This window comes from Mesoplodon densirostris, chromosome 15 (genome assembly GCF_025265405.1).
Source record: "Mesoplodon densirostris isolate mMesDen1 chromosome 15, mMesDen1 primary haplotype, whole genome shotgun sequence".
NCBI classification, from domain to species: Eukaryota; Metazoa; Chordata; class Mammalia; order Artiodactyla; family Ziphiidae; genus Mesoplodon; species Mesoplodon densirostris.
In genome coordinates, this window is record NC_082675.1 from 47582215 (window position 1) to 47598888 (window position 16674).

At 43.1% G+C, this 16674-nt stretch overlaps 1 protein-coding gene across 1 annotated transcript in view; it reads left to right on the forward strand.

Annotated features, from left to right (window-relative positions):
• The first annotated feature begins 204 nt into the window (after positions 1-204).
• RNF125 (ring finger protein 125) overlaps positions 205-16674 on the forward strand; it is a 41425-nt gene continuing 24955 nt past the window's right edge. Inside the window, exon 1 of the mRNA XM_060119575.1 lies at positions 205-643. Coding sequence (XP_059975558.1) covers positions 480-643 — 164 coding nt within the window. The 5' untranslated portion in view covers positions 205-479. The remainder of the gene's footprint in view (positions 644-16674) is intronic.

Sequence of the window (16674 nt, forward strand, 5' to 3'; positions counted from 1 at the left end):
CAGTGCAGGACCCGTAGGACCACCACCTTACAAGTGGGTGTTCTCTGATTGCCTTCAAACAGAACCACGCCCGCACTTTCATTCACTTGCTACAGTGGTTCGCAAGGAGGAGGCGGGCGATTGCTTGGAAGGCTCACTGCCTGCCCAGGTCCTCTGCTCTGCAGTTGAGGTGTCAGGTTTCAATTCTCCCAGGGCCACTGGACGTCGCGGCGTGCCCGGTGCGGCGGCCGCCTCCGCCTCCAAGCCTAGACTTAGGCAGCGAGCGAAGGCTCACTTCACACGCGCGGCCGCGCACTCGGCCTGCCGCAGACCGAGGCTGGGCCCCGCCGCGGAGGCTGCTTCGGGGCTGCGCTAGCTGCGCGCTCTGGGAGGCGGCGATCGCGGCTGGGCCGGGACTTACTTCCTCCACCGCAGGACAACAAAACAAGCCGGCTGCAGGCACCGGGCTCTTGGCAACGGTCTGGGCCGGAGGCGCAGCGATGGGCTCCGTGCTGAGCAGCGATAGCGGAAAATCCGCACCCGCCTCGGCCACCCTGCGGGCCCTGGAGCGCAGGGGAGACCCCGAGCTGCCCGTCACGTCCTTCGACTGCTCCGTCTGCCTCGAGGTGTTGCACCACCCCGTCCGGACCCGCTGTGGCCACGTGTAAGTGCCAGGGAAGCTAGGTTTGCGCGCCCACACCCTGGGGAGGGCGATGTTAGCGGAGCCGTTGGGGATCGGGGGGTTCAGAAGCCGGCGCTTGAAGGAAACTGCTGCAGGGAGAGACCTGGACCCGTCGAGTGCGGACCACGGGGAAAGTGCCCAGTCGGAAGGTGACACAGGATTTCAGGAGGAGAAAACAGCAACAAGCGGGCCCTGCAGCCGCCGTAGAGCCGCCTCCTCCCGCAGCCCAAGTGCGGAGTCCCAGGGACGGGAATTCCGGGCGCGAGAGCCGCGGGGAGCAAGGGCTTGCCGGCTGAGGAGGGTGCGCTTGGCTGGAGAAGCAGCACCCGCCTGGGCCCAAGGCAGGGGCTCCCGCCGAGCGCAGTTCCCGCTCCACTCGGTTAATCGGGCGGTGCTTCCTTCTCCGCCCGGAACCCGGGTCGGTTTTGTTTTGCTGGCTCTGTGCACGTGTTCTAGAACGCCCGCGAGGCTGGTCTCTTGAGCAAACAAGGATCTGTGCAAACTGTCCTTCCATCCCCACCTCCCTTTCCCAACACAGACGCCCAAACCCCTCAAAGATCAATCAAACGGGAACGTCCAAGTGACTTTCTGTAGTCGTTAGGGTTGAACAAGCCGCCAGGGCTGGGTCTGCGGCTTGAACGTTACCCCCAAGCCCGTGAATGCAGCAGTTAAAAACACAGCCAACCGAGTGAAGGAGGTTGCAGACTACCTGCCTTATGCACAGCCTCCCCACCGCGGTAGGAAGTAGAGATAAAAATAACTGTCTTAGAAACCACGTACACACCAACTAAAACTCGCTGTTAGCGCACATCCGTGGTAGTTTCTAGGAAGAGTTTAAAAACAAAATCCCTTTATAAAATTGGCGCGTCCTTAACGTGTGCCTGAGTAACTAGTAGTAGGGGTTGGATCTGTGAGTTTGTGTTCTATTTGCTTAAAAGCTTTCTTCCCGTGGGTGCGTGGGTGTGTGACTGTGTGGGTGAGATTGGTGGGGGGCGGGCGGGGGAGGGGATTGCATAGAGCATGAGTGGAAACCCACTTAATGTCTTATCTGGACCGCTGACTAACTAGTTTGATGAAGCCCCGAAGCAGTAAGTGCTTTCTGGCTTACCAGGAAAAAAGAAGTATCATAAATCACGAATGCAAGTGCACAAACCGTCTTTAAAAGGACTTAGGTGGTCCTTGACACCTATAGCCTAGTATCTGAGAAGCAGTTTTCAATACTGAAAAGCAGAGAGCCAGGGAGAAAAATCTGCAGCCCACACAATGTTTAAAGAAAAAGTGTCCCTGGGCATTCTTTTGTGGCCATATTTTCAGGGCCTGTTGTTTCAGCTCTGTACTTTAAACTCAAAGCTAATTTAGCTCCTGTCTGATTACTGACATTGTTTCCCAGCTGTCCAGATGTAGCTCATTGACGTAATTCCCCAAGGCCAAGATGGAAGCCAAGATGTTATTGCATTATATGAAATACATTGATTAGTTCAGAGCAGTAATAACCGCAGGATACCTAGCCTACATTTAAATTTAGTCTGTATTAGCATTAAAACTTTTAGGTTGCACCAAAGACACACAGTGGGGCTCAAGTCTTGGAAGATTTTCTTTTGTAGAACTGAACTGGGCAGCTTTGCTATTGGAGATTGTTATCTGATTGTTTTCGCTGGTTTGGATTTTGAATGCTATAACTTAGTGTCTGCAGTGTTTTGCTTCTGCTAGAGTAATATAAATTTGCAAAATGTTGAATCCTTTGTTTAATCTTTTTCTTTGTTAGGGTGAATAGGAAACCAGCAACTGGAAAAATAGTCATGAAGTAGCACAATAAGGGCTGGACAAATTGCCTTCCCTCACTTTACTATTCTTTGTTTTGACAAATCTATGTCCATTGTTCTGGCCGGGGGCAGAATTTCCATATTCCTACTTTTGGCAAATTTACTTGGGCCTCTTCCACTTTGTAAATGTTAACTAGAGTCCCTTCTGCTCTGGGGATGGTGAGCCTTCCTAACACCGTTTGTACTTCCTAAATGAATTACTCTCTTCCATTGAACTTAAATTGGAAAATGAGGAAATGCATATGAAACCTCTATATTATCCCATACTAAGCTAATTTCCAAACTTGCTGAACTAGGTTGTTTATGCTAATTTCTGTTTATAAACTAGTTTCAAGTCAAGCAAGTATAATACGGCAACAATACCTTGAATGAATATGTATCTATGTATTGTGATGCAGTAAAACAGTGAGAGCTTCATAGCCACTAACCAGCTGTGTAATCACCACTTTGGTTAATCTTTTTGATCTCAGCTTCTTCATTTGTAAAATAAGGTGGGTAATGGAATTTTTATGAGTACTTAAAGTGTAAAAGTAGCCCATAATATAGGCTCAAAACGTTTCTTTTTTTGTTGTTGTTTAACTTTTATTGGAGTATAGTTGATTTACAATGTTGTCTTAGTTTCAGGTGTCAAAACATAGTTTCTATTTCCATCGAAGTCATTCCGTAAAGCAAGCAAAAACCAATGAACAGGTTTTATTTCTTTTTAAAAAATTATGTATTTATTTATTTATTTATTTTTGGCTGTGCTGGGTCTCCATTGCTGTGCACGGGCTTTCCCTAGTTGCGGCGAGCGGGGGCTACTCTTTGTTTTGGTGCGGGGGCTTCTTATTCTGTTTTCATTGCAGAGCACAGGCTCTAGGTGCTCGGAGTTAGGTAGTTGTGGCTCTCGGGCTCTCGGGCTCTAGAGCGCAGGCTCAGTAGTTGTGGCGCACGGGCTTAGTTGCTCTGCGGCATGTAGGATCTTCCTGGACCAGGGCTCGAACCCGTGTCCCTTGAGTTGGCAGATGGATTCTTAACCACTGCGCCACCAGGGAAGCCCCCATGTTTTATTTCTTATCTCTATGTTTCTTTTGGAATAAAACTGGGCCACAAAAGATAAGTCTGACATTTCCAAGATGTCCCAGATAGCCTTACTTTTAGCTTAATTCTTTTTTCATTTGGTGGACTTTAATTTAAGAAGCTCCATTTTAATGTCTGTCATTTCAAACTGACGTTATTCATATCTCAGTATCAGTATCAGTTGTAAAAGTAGATTTGGGGGAAAAGACTTCGTACCTCTGCCTTTTTTCTATTAACAGTGAGCTGGGAAAAGAGGGAGTAGATAAGTTGAAACTGCATAAGGGAAACTAAAACGGAATCTGATTTACATTTAAAAGAAATATTCAAGAAATTTGGTATGGTATATACCGAGGGAGACAGAAGTCGAAGACAGAGATATAGGGGGACAGAGTTTAGCTCAGGAGGAAGTTAATGAACTCACAATTAAGCCTGTTGAATGTACAGTAGTCTGATAGGGAGACATCTAAATGGAAATGTCCCAAAGGCACTGGGAACGTGGGTTTACGGACAGAGCTCAAGGCTGGAGCTGAGGGAGTCACCAGAAAGGGTCAAGAGTTTGAGAATAGGCCTAAGAGCTAAATACAAACCAGAGCAGACCATACAGTACAAAGAGCCACATCGGCATAGACCTGAGTTGGGTTGAGTTGCTCCAAGTCACAGAGTTTGCCTAATTTTTTTAAATGAAACTGTTGAAGATAATTCTGAAGTGCTTTCTGGTAAATGGATTAAAACGTTTCATTTGTGGTCAAGTATGAGCATCAAATTCATGGTTCTCTAAGTAGAGTCTGAGGGTTTCCTGATGTGTTTTAAACTGACCCAGAAATAGACATCAGTGCTTTCATTCTTTTTTTTTAATTTTAGTATATTTTATTTTATATTAAAATTTTTATTGAGGTAAAATTGACATATAACATTATATTCGTTTCAGGTGTATGGCGTAATGATTCAATTTTTGTAAATATTGCAAAATGATCACCACCAAAATTCTAGTTAACATCTGTCAGAATACATGGTTACAAAATTTTTCTTTCTTATGATGATAACTTTTAAGATCTACTCTCTTTTTTCCTAATTTATTTATTTATTTATTTTGGGGCTGTGTTGGGTTTTTGTTGCTACACGCAGGCTTTCTGTAGTTGGGGTGATCGGGGGCTACTCCTCGTTGCAGTGCGCAGCCTTCTCACTGCAGTGGCTTCTCTTGTTGCAGAGCACAGGCTCTAGGCACGCGGGCTTCAGTAGTTGTGGCACGCGGGCTCAGTAGTTGTGGTGCATGGGCTTAGTTGCTCCACGGCATGTGGGATCTTCCCAGACCAGGGATGGAACCGGTGTCCCCTGCATTGACAGGCGGATTCTTAACCACTGTGCCACCAGGGAAGTCCTAAGATCTACTCTCTTAGCATCTTTCAAATAAGCAATACAGTATTAATTAACTATAGTCACCATGCTATATGTTACATCCCATGACTTACTTATTTTATAACTCAAAGTTTGTGCCTCTTGACTCCCTTTACCCTTTTCACTTCCAAAGCCCACAGTGCTTTCATTCTTACAGGAGGTACACAATCCCAAAGACTTCTTTTTAACCTAAGATTAAAGCTACTTATCCTATTATTTATTATAGATATTAATACATATTTTCTATCAGTGAGGATTCTCCAGAGAAACAACCAATAGGTTGTATATAAATATATGGAGAGAGAGAAAGAGAGATTGATTTTAAGGAATTGATTTACATTTTTGAGGATAATCGCTCTACTTGAAGTCAACTGATTATAGATGTTAACCACATCTACAAAATACCTTCACAGCAACATTTGCTGAAGTGTTGAATTAAACTGAGTACTATAGGCTGGCTAAGTTGATACATAAGACTAACCATCACATCTTTTCAACAGGCTTTTAAGGGTTATTAAAATCAGGTGATCAAAACCAAAAATTAGATCATTATTCAGGCTTTACTAGAAGACACTTCAGAATTCTCTTAAGAAGCCTGACTATCAGGCAGCCATGCACACACCTACATGTTGCTCAAGCAGACAGTAGGAGTCCACAGTTCTCTTAAAATTAAAATCATTGTTCATTTAGCTTCATCATTATCATTTTAGTTTGCTGTGGGTTGTTTGGTTAGACCTACTATTGCATGGGGTGCATTCGTTTTTTGATCCAGCCAGCGTGGCCTGCTCTGTGCTGAGCACACAGACACAAAGGCTTATCCTTTTGGAGTTTGCATTCTTATGAGGAAGATGGACAATAAACAAGATACAGGTGTTAATTATATAGTTTGTTATATAGTGTTAAGGATTAAAAAAAATAAGACAAAGAAGTGAGATAGGAAGTATGTGGGAGTTGCAATATTAGGATATTTAGAGCAGTGCATCTTAAATTATCTGTTGTAAAGAACCTCTGAAGTGTTTTGTTTTAATTTCCAGACCAATAATTTTATAAAATAAAAAATGTATTGTGGAACAATGAAATTTAAAAATACCAAAGATGGGAGTTCCCTGGCAGTCCAGTGGTTAGGGCTCAGTGCCGTGGCCTGGGTTCCATCCCTGGTTGGGGAACTAAGATCCCACAAGCCATGAAGTGCGGCCAACTTAAAAAAAAAAAAGATATATCAAATACAAGCCGTCATTTGAAAAATTGTTATTAGATTCTACAGCATAATATTACTCTGTCAGATTCCTATACAATTTTCTAAATATTACTTCTCTCAATTTCTATTCTTAATAAGCATGGACTCTTAATAAACAGGGCCTGATTTTTTTTTTTTTTTTTTTTGCGTTACGCAGGCCTCTCACTGTTGTGGCCTCTCCCGTTGCGGAGCACAGGCTCTGGACGCGCAGGCTCAACGGCCATGGCTCACGGGCCCAGCCGCTCCGCAGCATGTGGGATCTTCCCGGATCGGGGCACGAACCTGTGTCCCCTGCATCGGCAGGCGGACTCTCAACCACTGCGCCACCAGGGAAGCCCTGACAGGGCCTGATTTTGTACAGTGTTGGTCCAGAGGGAAGCAGGAGGTGAGGAAGCTAGTTTGACTGGTGTGGGGACATTTATAAGAAGTTTGCCTTTTCCTCTGAGTGAGGATTTTGAGCAGATTCATGGCTTGAGCTGATTTAAAAGCATCTGCCGGGCTGCTGAGAATAGTCTGCAGAGGGAGGAGCAAGCTAAGGAGATTGAGTTCAGAGGCCACCATAGTAATCCAGATGGGAGAGGACGGGACCAGCATGGGGACCGTGGAGGTGGTGAGAATAGTAGGACTATAGAGATGTCATTGAAGGTACCAGTAACACGATGGATTTGATGCGGAGTGTGGAAGAAAGTGAAGAATCAAGGATGGCTGCAAAGTGCTTGGCCTGAGCGAAGGCTGGAGCCGCTCTGACTGAGATGGGAGAGACTAAGAGGATGGGATGAAGATCACGTTTAAGTCAAAAGTTCAGTTACTGACGAGCCAAGTTTCAGACAACTGAGTGGAGCTGTTGAGTGGACAATTGGATATGTGAGCCTGAAGTTCAGAGGAGGAACTGGGCTGTAGGTAATAAACTTGGGAATCATAAACATATACTCGATATAAATCCATGGGACTGGATGAGCTCATCAAGGAGTTAAGTATAGTTAGAAAAGAATAGAGGTCCAAGGACTGAGCAGCGGTGCCCACCGATATTTAGAAGCTGGGACATGGGGACTTCCCCGGTGGCACAGTGGTTGACTCCACACTCCCAATGCAGGGGGCCCGGGTTCGATCCCTGGTCAGGGAACTAGATCCCACATGCATGCCGCAACTAAGAGTTCGCAGGCTGCAACTAAGAGTTCGCAGGCCGCAACTAAGGAACCTGCCTGCCACAACGAAGACCTGGCGCAACCAAATAAATAATTAATTAATTATTTTTTTAAAAAAGAAGAAGAAGAAGCTGGGACATGGAAGCCAGAAAAGCAGCAGCCAAAGGAGAGGAAGGAAACCCCCAGGTGTCCTGGAGGCTGAGTGAGTGCAAGAAGTATTTTCCAGGGAAGAGCGACCCGCTGAATCCAGTGCTGCTTTAAAGGTCGAGTACGTGATAGAGATGGGGGGTAGAGAAAGCCCTTTCATGAAGTTTAGAGGCAAAGGGTAGAGAGAAATTGGGCAATAGCTGGAAAAAGAAGTGGGATCAAGAGAATTTTCTTTTAAAAGAAGAATGGAATATTTTGTATGCTGATGGAAATGAACCAATAGTGAGGGAAACTTTGATGCACAGGAGAGAAGAGAGAATTGCAGGGCTAGGATTTACAGTGGGGGGCTTGGCCTTAGGCAGGAGAATGGACAGTTCATCCATTTAAGAGGATGTAGAATATTAAATGGGCACAGATGCAAGTAGTTGAAGTAGTGGGAGTTGGTGGAAGGTTCCCATCTGATTGCAACTTATGTTGACATAATATTTGACCTGTGATTTGATTTTTTTTTGAAGTGTACAATTGCTGTACAATATTACATGTTACAGGTGTATAATATAGTAATTCATAATTATTAAAGGTTATACTCCATTTAGTTATAAAATATTGGCTATATTCCCCGTTTTGTACAATATATCCTTGTAGCTTATTTTATACCTAATAGTTTGTACCTCTTAATCTCCTACTTCTAAAGTGCCCCTCCCCCTTCCCTCTCCCCACTGATAACCACTAGTTTGTTCTCTGTGAGTCTGTTTCTTTTTTGTTATATTCTCTAGTTTGTTGTATTTTTTAGATTCCGCATGTGATATCATACAGTATCTGTCTTTTTCTGTCTGACTGATTTCACTTAGCATAATGCTCTCCAAGTCCATCCATGTTGCCGCAAATGGCAAAATTTCGTTCCTTTTCTATGGCTCAGTAGTAGTCCATTCCTTTTCTTCATCCATTCGTCTGTTGATGGACACTTAGGTTGCTTCCATATCTTAGCTATTGTAAATAATGCTGTTATGAATGTTGGGGTGTGTGTATCTTTTCAAATTAGTGTTTTCATTTTTTTCAGATATATACCCAGGAGTGGAATTGTAGAGTCATAGGGTAGTTCTATTTTTAGTTTTTTGAGAAACTTTCGTAACATTTTCTTACAGTGGCTGCACCAATCTACATTCTCAACAACAGTGTACGAGGGTTCCCTTTTCTCCACATCCTCTCCAACATTTGTTATTTGTGTTCTTTTTGATGATAGCCATTCTGACAGGTGTGAGGTGATATCTCATTGTGGTTTTGATTCGCATTTTCCTCATGATTAGCAATCTTGAGCATCCTTTCATGTGCCTGTTGACCTGTGATTTGATTTTAAGATGAAATCATCCAGGCCCCTGATGCTAAATAGAATGCTTCCTTCTTCTAATGTACTTGGATAAGCATCACTTAAAATAGGATGATTGGAGTCTTTTGTACCATCAAGACCCAAAACTCTTGAGAGCCGTTGCTCTAATAAAGGAATGCTACTTTCTGCATTGCCACTCCTTTAAGGTCTGGCACTTAGTAGGTGTTAAGTATTTTTAATTAATGAATGACTCTAAGACAAAATTTGGAGGACTCCCCTGGTGGTCCAGTGGTTAAGAATCCACCTTCCAATGCACGGGACGCGGGTTTGATCCCTGGTCGGGGAACTAAGATCCCACATGCATGCTGCAACTACTGAGCCTGCGCACCGCAACTACAGAAGCCACGTGCTGTGGAGCCCGGGTGCCACTACTGGAGGGAAGCCCAAGTGCTGCAACCAAGAGCCTGTGCACTGCAATGAAAGATTTGTGCCTCAACTAAGACCCGATGCAGCCAAAAATAAATAAATTAATTAATTTAAAAATAATAAGACAAAATTTGGGGCTTCCCTGGTGGCGCAGTGGTTAAGAATCCGCCTGACAATGCAGGGGACACGGACGGGTTCAAGCCCTGGTCTGGGAAGATCCCACATGCCGTGCAGCAACTAAGCCTGTGCACCACAACTACTGAGCCTGCGCTCTAGAGCCCACAAGCCACAACTACTGAGCCCGCATGCCACAACTACTGAAGCCTGTGTGCCTAGAGCCCGTGCTCCACAACAAGAGAAGCCACTGCAATGAGAAACCCATGCACCAAAACAAAGAGCAGCCCCTGCTCGCCACAACTAGAGAAAGCCCACGTGCAGCAACGAAGACCCAACGCAGCCAAAAATAAATAAAAAATAAATTAATTTTTTTTAAAAAAAGACAAAATTTGGATACTTTGGTGAGCACAACTTTGGACAACCATTTCATAGTGCCAGCCAGCTGGTGCTATGGAGTTTGAGTCATAGATAGAAGTCCCATGATAGTTTTTGAACTCCCTTCCTTTTATAGGGTTACTCATCTGTGCCTGTATCACTGAGAATTTTAGAAAGATGTAATAAGCTGGCCTGAAGTTTGCCTCATCTGGTGGTTGGACTGCTCTGTGTTACTTAGCAACATTGGTGTTGTCGTAGGCACATTAAATATTAGTGATCTATTAAATTACGTATTCTCCAACAAACAGAACCTAAATAATGTAGCAGACTGAGTTTTACACCAGGATTCTCTTTAGCACCTGACTACTGGTCCTAGGACCAGCAGCATTGCAGAATCTCAGCCCCCAACTCAAATCTGCTGAATCGCAATCTGCATTTTCACAAGATGCCCATGTGATTTATATGCATTTTAAGATTTGAGAAGTACAGCCTCAGATAACCCTATTTAATTGACAGCAAGATACTGCAAGTTGAGGACAGTGTTTAAGGGTTATAGAGAGGCACCCCTCTAAGACTGTAGATTAAAGGAAATAAAATTTTCCTTAGGGGGCTAAATATAAAAATCAACATGTAAAGGAGTGTAGAGATATGCAGAGTCAATTTTTGGAGGCTGAATGATTCCCAGGATGGACTTTGAGCGTAACCTAATTGAATACATAAACACCTCCAAGGAAATCTTGAGGGACAGTGGCTAAAGGCCTGTGCTCTAAGAATAGCTGTGCTTGGGGCTGTCCAGGCTGATCGATCCATCATTGGATCACTGAAGAGGGAGACTGGTTTTGTGTGTGTGTGTGTGTGTGTGTGTGTGTGTGTGTGTGTGTGTGTGTGTGTGTGTGTGTGTGTGTGTGTGTGTGTGTGTGTGTGTGTGTGTGTGTGTGTGTGTGTGTGTGTGTGTGTGTGTGTGTGTGTGTGTGTGTGTACTGTCCTATATTGGAGTATTTTAGCCCGAGACTCTCATCCTCCCTTTGAATAACAATTGCAGCTCCCCTTATTCTATTTATATGTTCCAGCTCCCCAAGGGAGCCCAAGATTTTCATTCAGCTTCATGTTGGCCTACCCACAGTGAAGCAGCCCAGTGTTGAGAACATAACGAAAATGTTAGACCAACCACATGTTGCCAAGGGCTTCTTCCAGAACCACATTTAGGGGCCACCTCTGGCTACTTATTTTACCTGTCTAGCCCTAGGCCCCATGGAGTCCCTAATACAGCCCTTTCCTCTTTAATTCTCCTATACTTAGGGTGCAGTTTTCCCCCTTAAGACTGTGTGCATAACTTTACCCAGTGTCCTCAGCAACCCTTTCCCCATTTTCCTCCAATACCTTGCCACCCTTTCCTTATATGAGTTTTATTGCTAACCACTTAATTAGAGAAACAGAAAGGGGTTAATAAAGTAAACAATGGGGGTGGGATAATTAAGTTCCCAGCTGGTTTTAAAGTTCTTAGAGTCATTATCTGGTTCCTGACTGATGTCATCAGGAGCTGCAAACTCAGCAGGGGGGAGGCAAGGTGTGTGAGTGAGCGAGGAGGATGGGTATCTACAGGAAGGGACACCGACCCATGTGGCCACGTGGGAAATGAGTCCAGAGTTGCAGGAGACTTAGCTTTTCAAGAGAAGCCAGAAATTTGAATTTGTGTGTGAAATCTGATTTTAAAGCTATGACATCTTGTGCTTCCACTGCAGGGGGCACGGGTTCTGTCCCTGGTCAGGGAAATAAAATCCCGCATGCCACAAGGCACGGCCAAAAAAAAAAAAAAGGCAACAACAACTCATTCAGAATTTTTGAAAACATTAAATCGGTCTTTAAAAACAATGCAGTTGACTTCTATCTTTCCCCTACATTCTCCTAATTCTGATCATGTCTGTTGTGATTCGTCATTCTCAGCCACCTTATGGAGGGGGAGAGGGGGACAGACAAATAGGAATTTCTTATCTCTGGGGTTTGTGTTCATTTTTACCCCTTGGGTTCTTCCAGAAGGACACAACACTTATTTATTAATGGGAACCTTGGGCCCTGCCCAGAAAATTCCCCTTGGGCCCATTCCTCATAACTGATTTGGTTATTTCAATCTACTGACCATTTACTGAGTAGCTACTCTGTACCTGGGGCTGTGTGGGAGGGACCCCTACAGGATTCTGAATGGTTCTGTGCTGTGTGTATTTCTGTGATGCTCATGCCGTGTTGTTGTTACTGACCTGTTGTCACTGGGGCATTTTTTGTTTAGTTGGGTTGCGTTTTTCAGCTTTATTGAGGTGATACAGTACGTAACTGTATACAATCCTATAACCACCACCATAAACAAGATCTAGAACAGTTAGTTCCATTACCCTAAGAAGTTCCCTGGAATCCTTTACAATCAATCCACTCCCCAAACTCCTGGGCCCCAGGCAACCCCATCAGCTTTCTGTCACTGAGCTTTGGAGTCATACAGTAAATAGTCTTGTATTTGACTTCTTTCCCTTGGCATAATGGGGCATATATTTGTTGTCATTTGGTATATTGTAAGCCCTTTTGCCTCTGCTTCCCAAATCAATCCTAAATCTGTCTGTCCATTTACACTGTCTACTGCTCCTTTGCTGGGCTAAGCCACCATGCTCTCTTGAACCAACACTTACAATGGAATTAACACTGGACTCTGAGCCGTGACTCTCGTACCTCTGTAATCCATTCTTCACACCGGAGCCAGTGATCTATATAATGTAAATCAAGTCGTATCACTCTCCCACTTAAAACCCTCCAGTGCCTTCCCATCATGCTTAGCTCTGGCTTTATGGTTGGTCTCCTACCTACCTTACTGTCCCACATACTGCCAATCACCCTCCCCTGGGCCCCCTGCATTTCAACCACGCTGGCTTTCTGTACCTCAGCAAAATGGTCCCTGTTTTCAGCTGGGAAAACCATTCCCAGACCTTCCCAAGACTGATGCCTTCAAATGTCATCTGAGGGACCACCCATCTCACTGCTCCCTCTGCCCCACCCACTCAATGTGTGTTGTCAACTGTTTTATTCTTCTCAGAGCATTTATCGTTTGCCAGTCTTTTTGTTTACCTTCTCATTTCCTCTCTCCTCCTTCTAGAACTCTTGAGAGCAGGGACCTCGGGCACTGCCATGGTTTCATCTCTGGCATGTCAAACATTGGCAGTCATAAGCTATTAGTGAAAATTTCGTTAGTGAAGGCATGCTTGTATGGTTGGGTCTGGGGAGATTTGTGCATGTTTTATAAATCTTCATTATAACCATGCAATAACTGTTCTTGCTAAAAGCCACACGAATTCATTTTTTTTACAGTTTTGTTTTCGAGGGAAAACAAACCTTATAAAACAAAACTTAAACATAGGGCTTCCCTGGTGGCGCAGTGGTTGAGAGTCCGCCTGCCGATGCAGGGGACACGGGTTCGTGCCCCGATCCGGGAAGATCCCACATGCTGCGGAGCGGCTGGGCCCGTGAGCCATGGCCACTGAGCCTGTGCATCCGGAGCCTGTGCTCCGCAACGGGAGAGGCCACAACAGTGAGAGGCCCATGTACCGCAAAAAAAAAAAAAAAAAAAACTTAAACATAAAACAAAACTTCAGCCTTACATTATCTTTCAAATTGTTCTGTGCTCTTTAAATTTATTTAAATAATCATAAATGCAAAATAATCTTTTCCTCACACTGAATTTGGATGCTCTTAAAAATATCATTTTTAAAAATGTTTTTCTCTTCAAATCACATTCTGTTAAATATTTCAGGTCTCTTATCCTCCAAGCATTTCCCTTCCTGGTTTTCCAACCAAATTTTTCTGAAAAGTAAAGAAAATTTAAGTCATAGTAAGGTGGTTCATTTTCCCTAACATTTTATTATGAAAAATGTCAAACATACAGCTAAGTTGAAAGAATTGTACAGTGAACAACCATATATCCATACCTATTTCTACCATTGTTAGTTTCACCGTATTTGCTTTTACCTCTCACTTTATCACATACCTATCCATCCATCAATCCATCTTATTTTTTGGATGCGTTTTAGAGTAGGTTACAAACATCAGCACACTCTACCCCTTCTCATATCAGCATATGTAATATTAACCAGAGTTCACAACTTGTCTATGGGATTTTCTAAAGGTAAATTACACATAGAGTGAAATGCATACATCCTAGGTATAACACTTGCAGAGCTTTGACCAATGTTTAGCCCAAACCCCTATCAAGATATAGAATAGTCTCGGGCTTCCCTGGTGGCGCAGTGGTTGAGAGTCCCCCTGCCGATGCAGGGGACACGGGTTCGTGTCCCGGTCTGGGAAGATCCCACATGCCGCAGAGTGGCTAGGCCCGTGAGCCATGACCGCTGAGCCTGCGCGTCCCGAGCCTGTGCTCCGCAACGGGAGAGGCCACAACAGTGAGAGGCCCGCATACTGCAAAAAAAAAAAAAAAGATATAGAATAGTCTCATTACCCCCCATATGGTTCCCTTATGCCCCTTCCCAGCCATCCCCGTCCGTGTACCACCATAGGCAATCACTGTTGAGTTATTTTTTTCCCATTATAGATCAGTTTTGCCTATTCAAAAATTTCAAATAAGTGGAATTACACAAGATGTACTTTCTTGTGTCTGGCTTCTTTTTTTTAAATTTATTTTATTGAAGTATAGTTGATTTACAATGTTGTGTTAGTTTCTGGTGTACAGCAGAGTGATTCAGTTACATATATTTATATTTATATATATTCTTTTTCGTATTCTTTTCCATTATGGTTTATTACAGGATATTGAATACAGTTCCCTGTGCTATACAGTAGGACCTTGTTGCTTATCCATTCTATATATAATAGTTTGCATCTGCTAATCCCAAACTCCCAATCCATCCCTCCCCCACATCCCATCCCCCTTGGCAACCACAAGTCTGTTCTCTATGTCTGTGAGTCTGTTTCTGTTTCGTAGATAAGTTCATGTGTCTGGCTTCTTAGTATGTCTCTGAGAGTCATCCATGTTATGGCGTGTATCAGTAATTTGTTCTTTTTTATTGCTGTGTAGTATTCCATTGTAGGAATGTGCCATGGGTTCTTTATTCATTTTCTTGTTGATAAATATCTGGGTTATTTCCAGGTTGGGTCTACTGTGAAAACATCCCTTCTGAATACAAATGGATATATTTTTTAACTTCTCGAGTAAAACACGGGCTTGGTACTGCAGGGTCAAGGGGTGCTTGTAATTTTGTTTTATCAGACACTACCAGACCATTTATCCCAAGTGGTTGTAGGTAATTAACTTCTTAAAAGAATTGTTTATTGTGTAGGTAATAAGGTTATATGGTTCACACTTAAAATTCGACAGTGAAAATACCCTTCTTCTACCATATACCCCTTTCTTTCCAGTTCCCATTTCTCCAACAAGTAGGTAAATGTTCTTATTTTCTTTACCCTAGGTGTTTTTACACATCTACAAACCTGTAAGAAGCTCACACTCTATATACACTTCTACACTTTGCTTTCTCAGAGGTTTTAATTTAGAGTTATCTTTTCTCTGTGCCCTGTTATATAATATATATTACCTAAAGCTGAATAGCCCTGTGAGGATTCTGATTAGACAATTCAGAAAATGATCACTTATATAATTTTCATGCCAAGGTGCTAGGTTAAGGATGGTAGATGCTTCAGCTCTCATGACTTGAATTTGATAACTGTACCTTTAAGGAGAGAATGTTCTCCTCAGATCTTTTGAACTAAGCAGTTCTGCAGTCTTGCTTCTGCACCCCAGAAAATGAGACTTGAGGTGCAGCAGCATCCAGTACCTTTCCATGGTAACACTTCTAAAAGCTGTGGTTTTCATATACTCATAATCAGTAAGTTCAATCTGTTCCAAAACACCTTGATCTTGATGTGTTTTCTCCAGTTCATAATCTCTTCTATCAAAAGTACAGTTAATTGACTAATCTACCGGATTTGCAACTAATATTCTCACATAATGCAATGACATCTATATAATGCTTATTTGTGAGTTTCATGCCACAGATAATACCACTGTACAGACTTAGTTGGGGGGGGGTTATAGGGAGGGACTTGATTTTTTAAATGCTCAATAAATTGATATAGCCACTATGGGGAACAGTATGGAGGTTCCTTAAAAAACTAAAAATAGAACTACCATATGACCCAGCAATCCCACTACTGGGCATATACCCAGAGAAAACCATAATTCAAAAAGATACATGTACCCCAGTGTTCATTGCAGCACTATTTACAATAGCCAGGACATGGAAGCAACCGAAATGTCCATAGACAGATGAATGGATAAAGAAGATGTGGTACATATATACAATGGATTATTACTCAGCCATAAAAAAGAACAAAATTGTGCCATTTGCAGAGACTTGGATGGACCTAGAGACTGTCATACAGAGTAAAGTAAGTCAGAAAGAGAAAAACAAATATCGTATATTAAGCCATATATGTGGAATCTAGAAAAACGGTATAGATGAACTTATTTGCAAAGCAGAAATAGAGACACAGACGTAGGGAACAAATGTATGGATACCAAGGGGGTAAGGGTGGGGTGGGATGGATTGGGAGATTGGGACTGACATATATTCACTACTACATATAAAATAGATAACTAATGAGAACAGACTGTATAGCACAGGGAACTCTACTCAATGCTCTGTGGTGACCTAAATGGGAAGGAGTCCAAGGAAGAGGGGATATGTGTATACGTGTGACTGATACACTTTGCTGTAGAGCAGAAACTAACACAACAGTGTAAAGCAACTATACGCCAATAAAAAAAATTTTTTTAATGCCTCAAGTGTGCTACTTTTCATGAATATCTACTAAGAATTTCCATTGTGGTTATCAATCATAGTTACAAAAACATGTATGAAGTATTTATAAAATAACAGAAGAGGGGCTTCCCTGGTGGCGCAGTGGTTGAG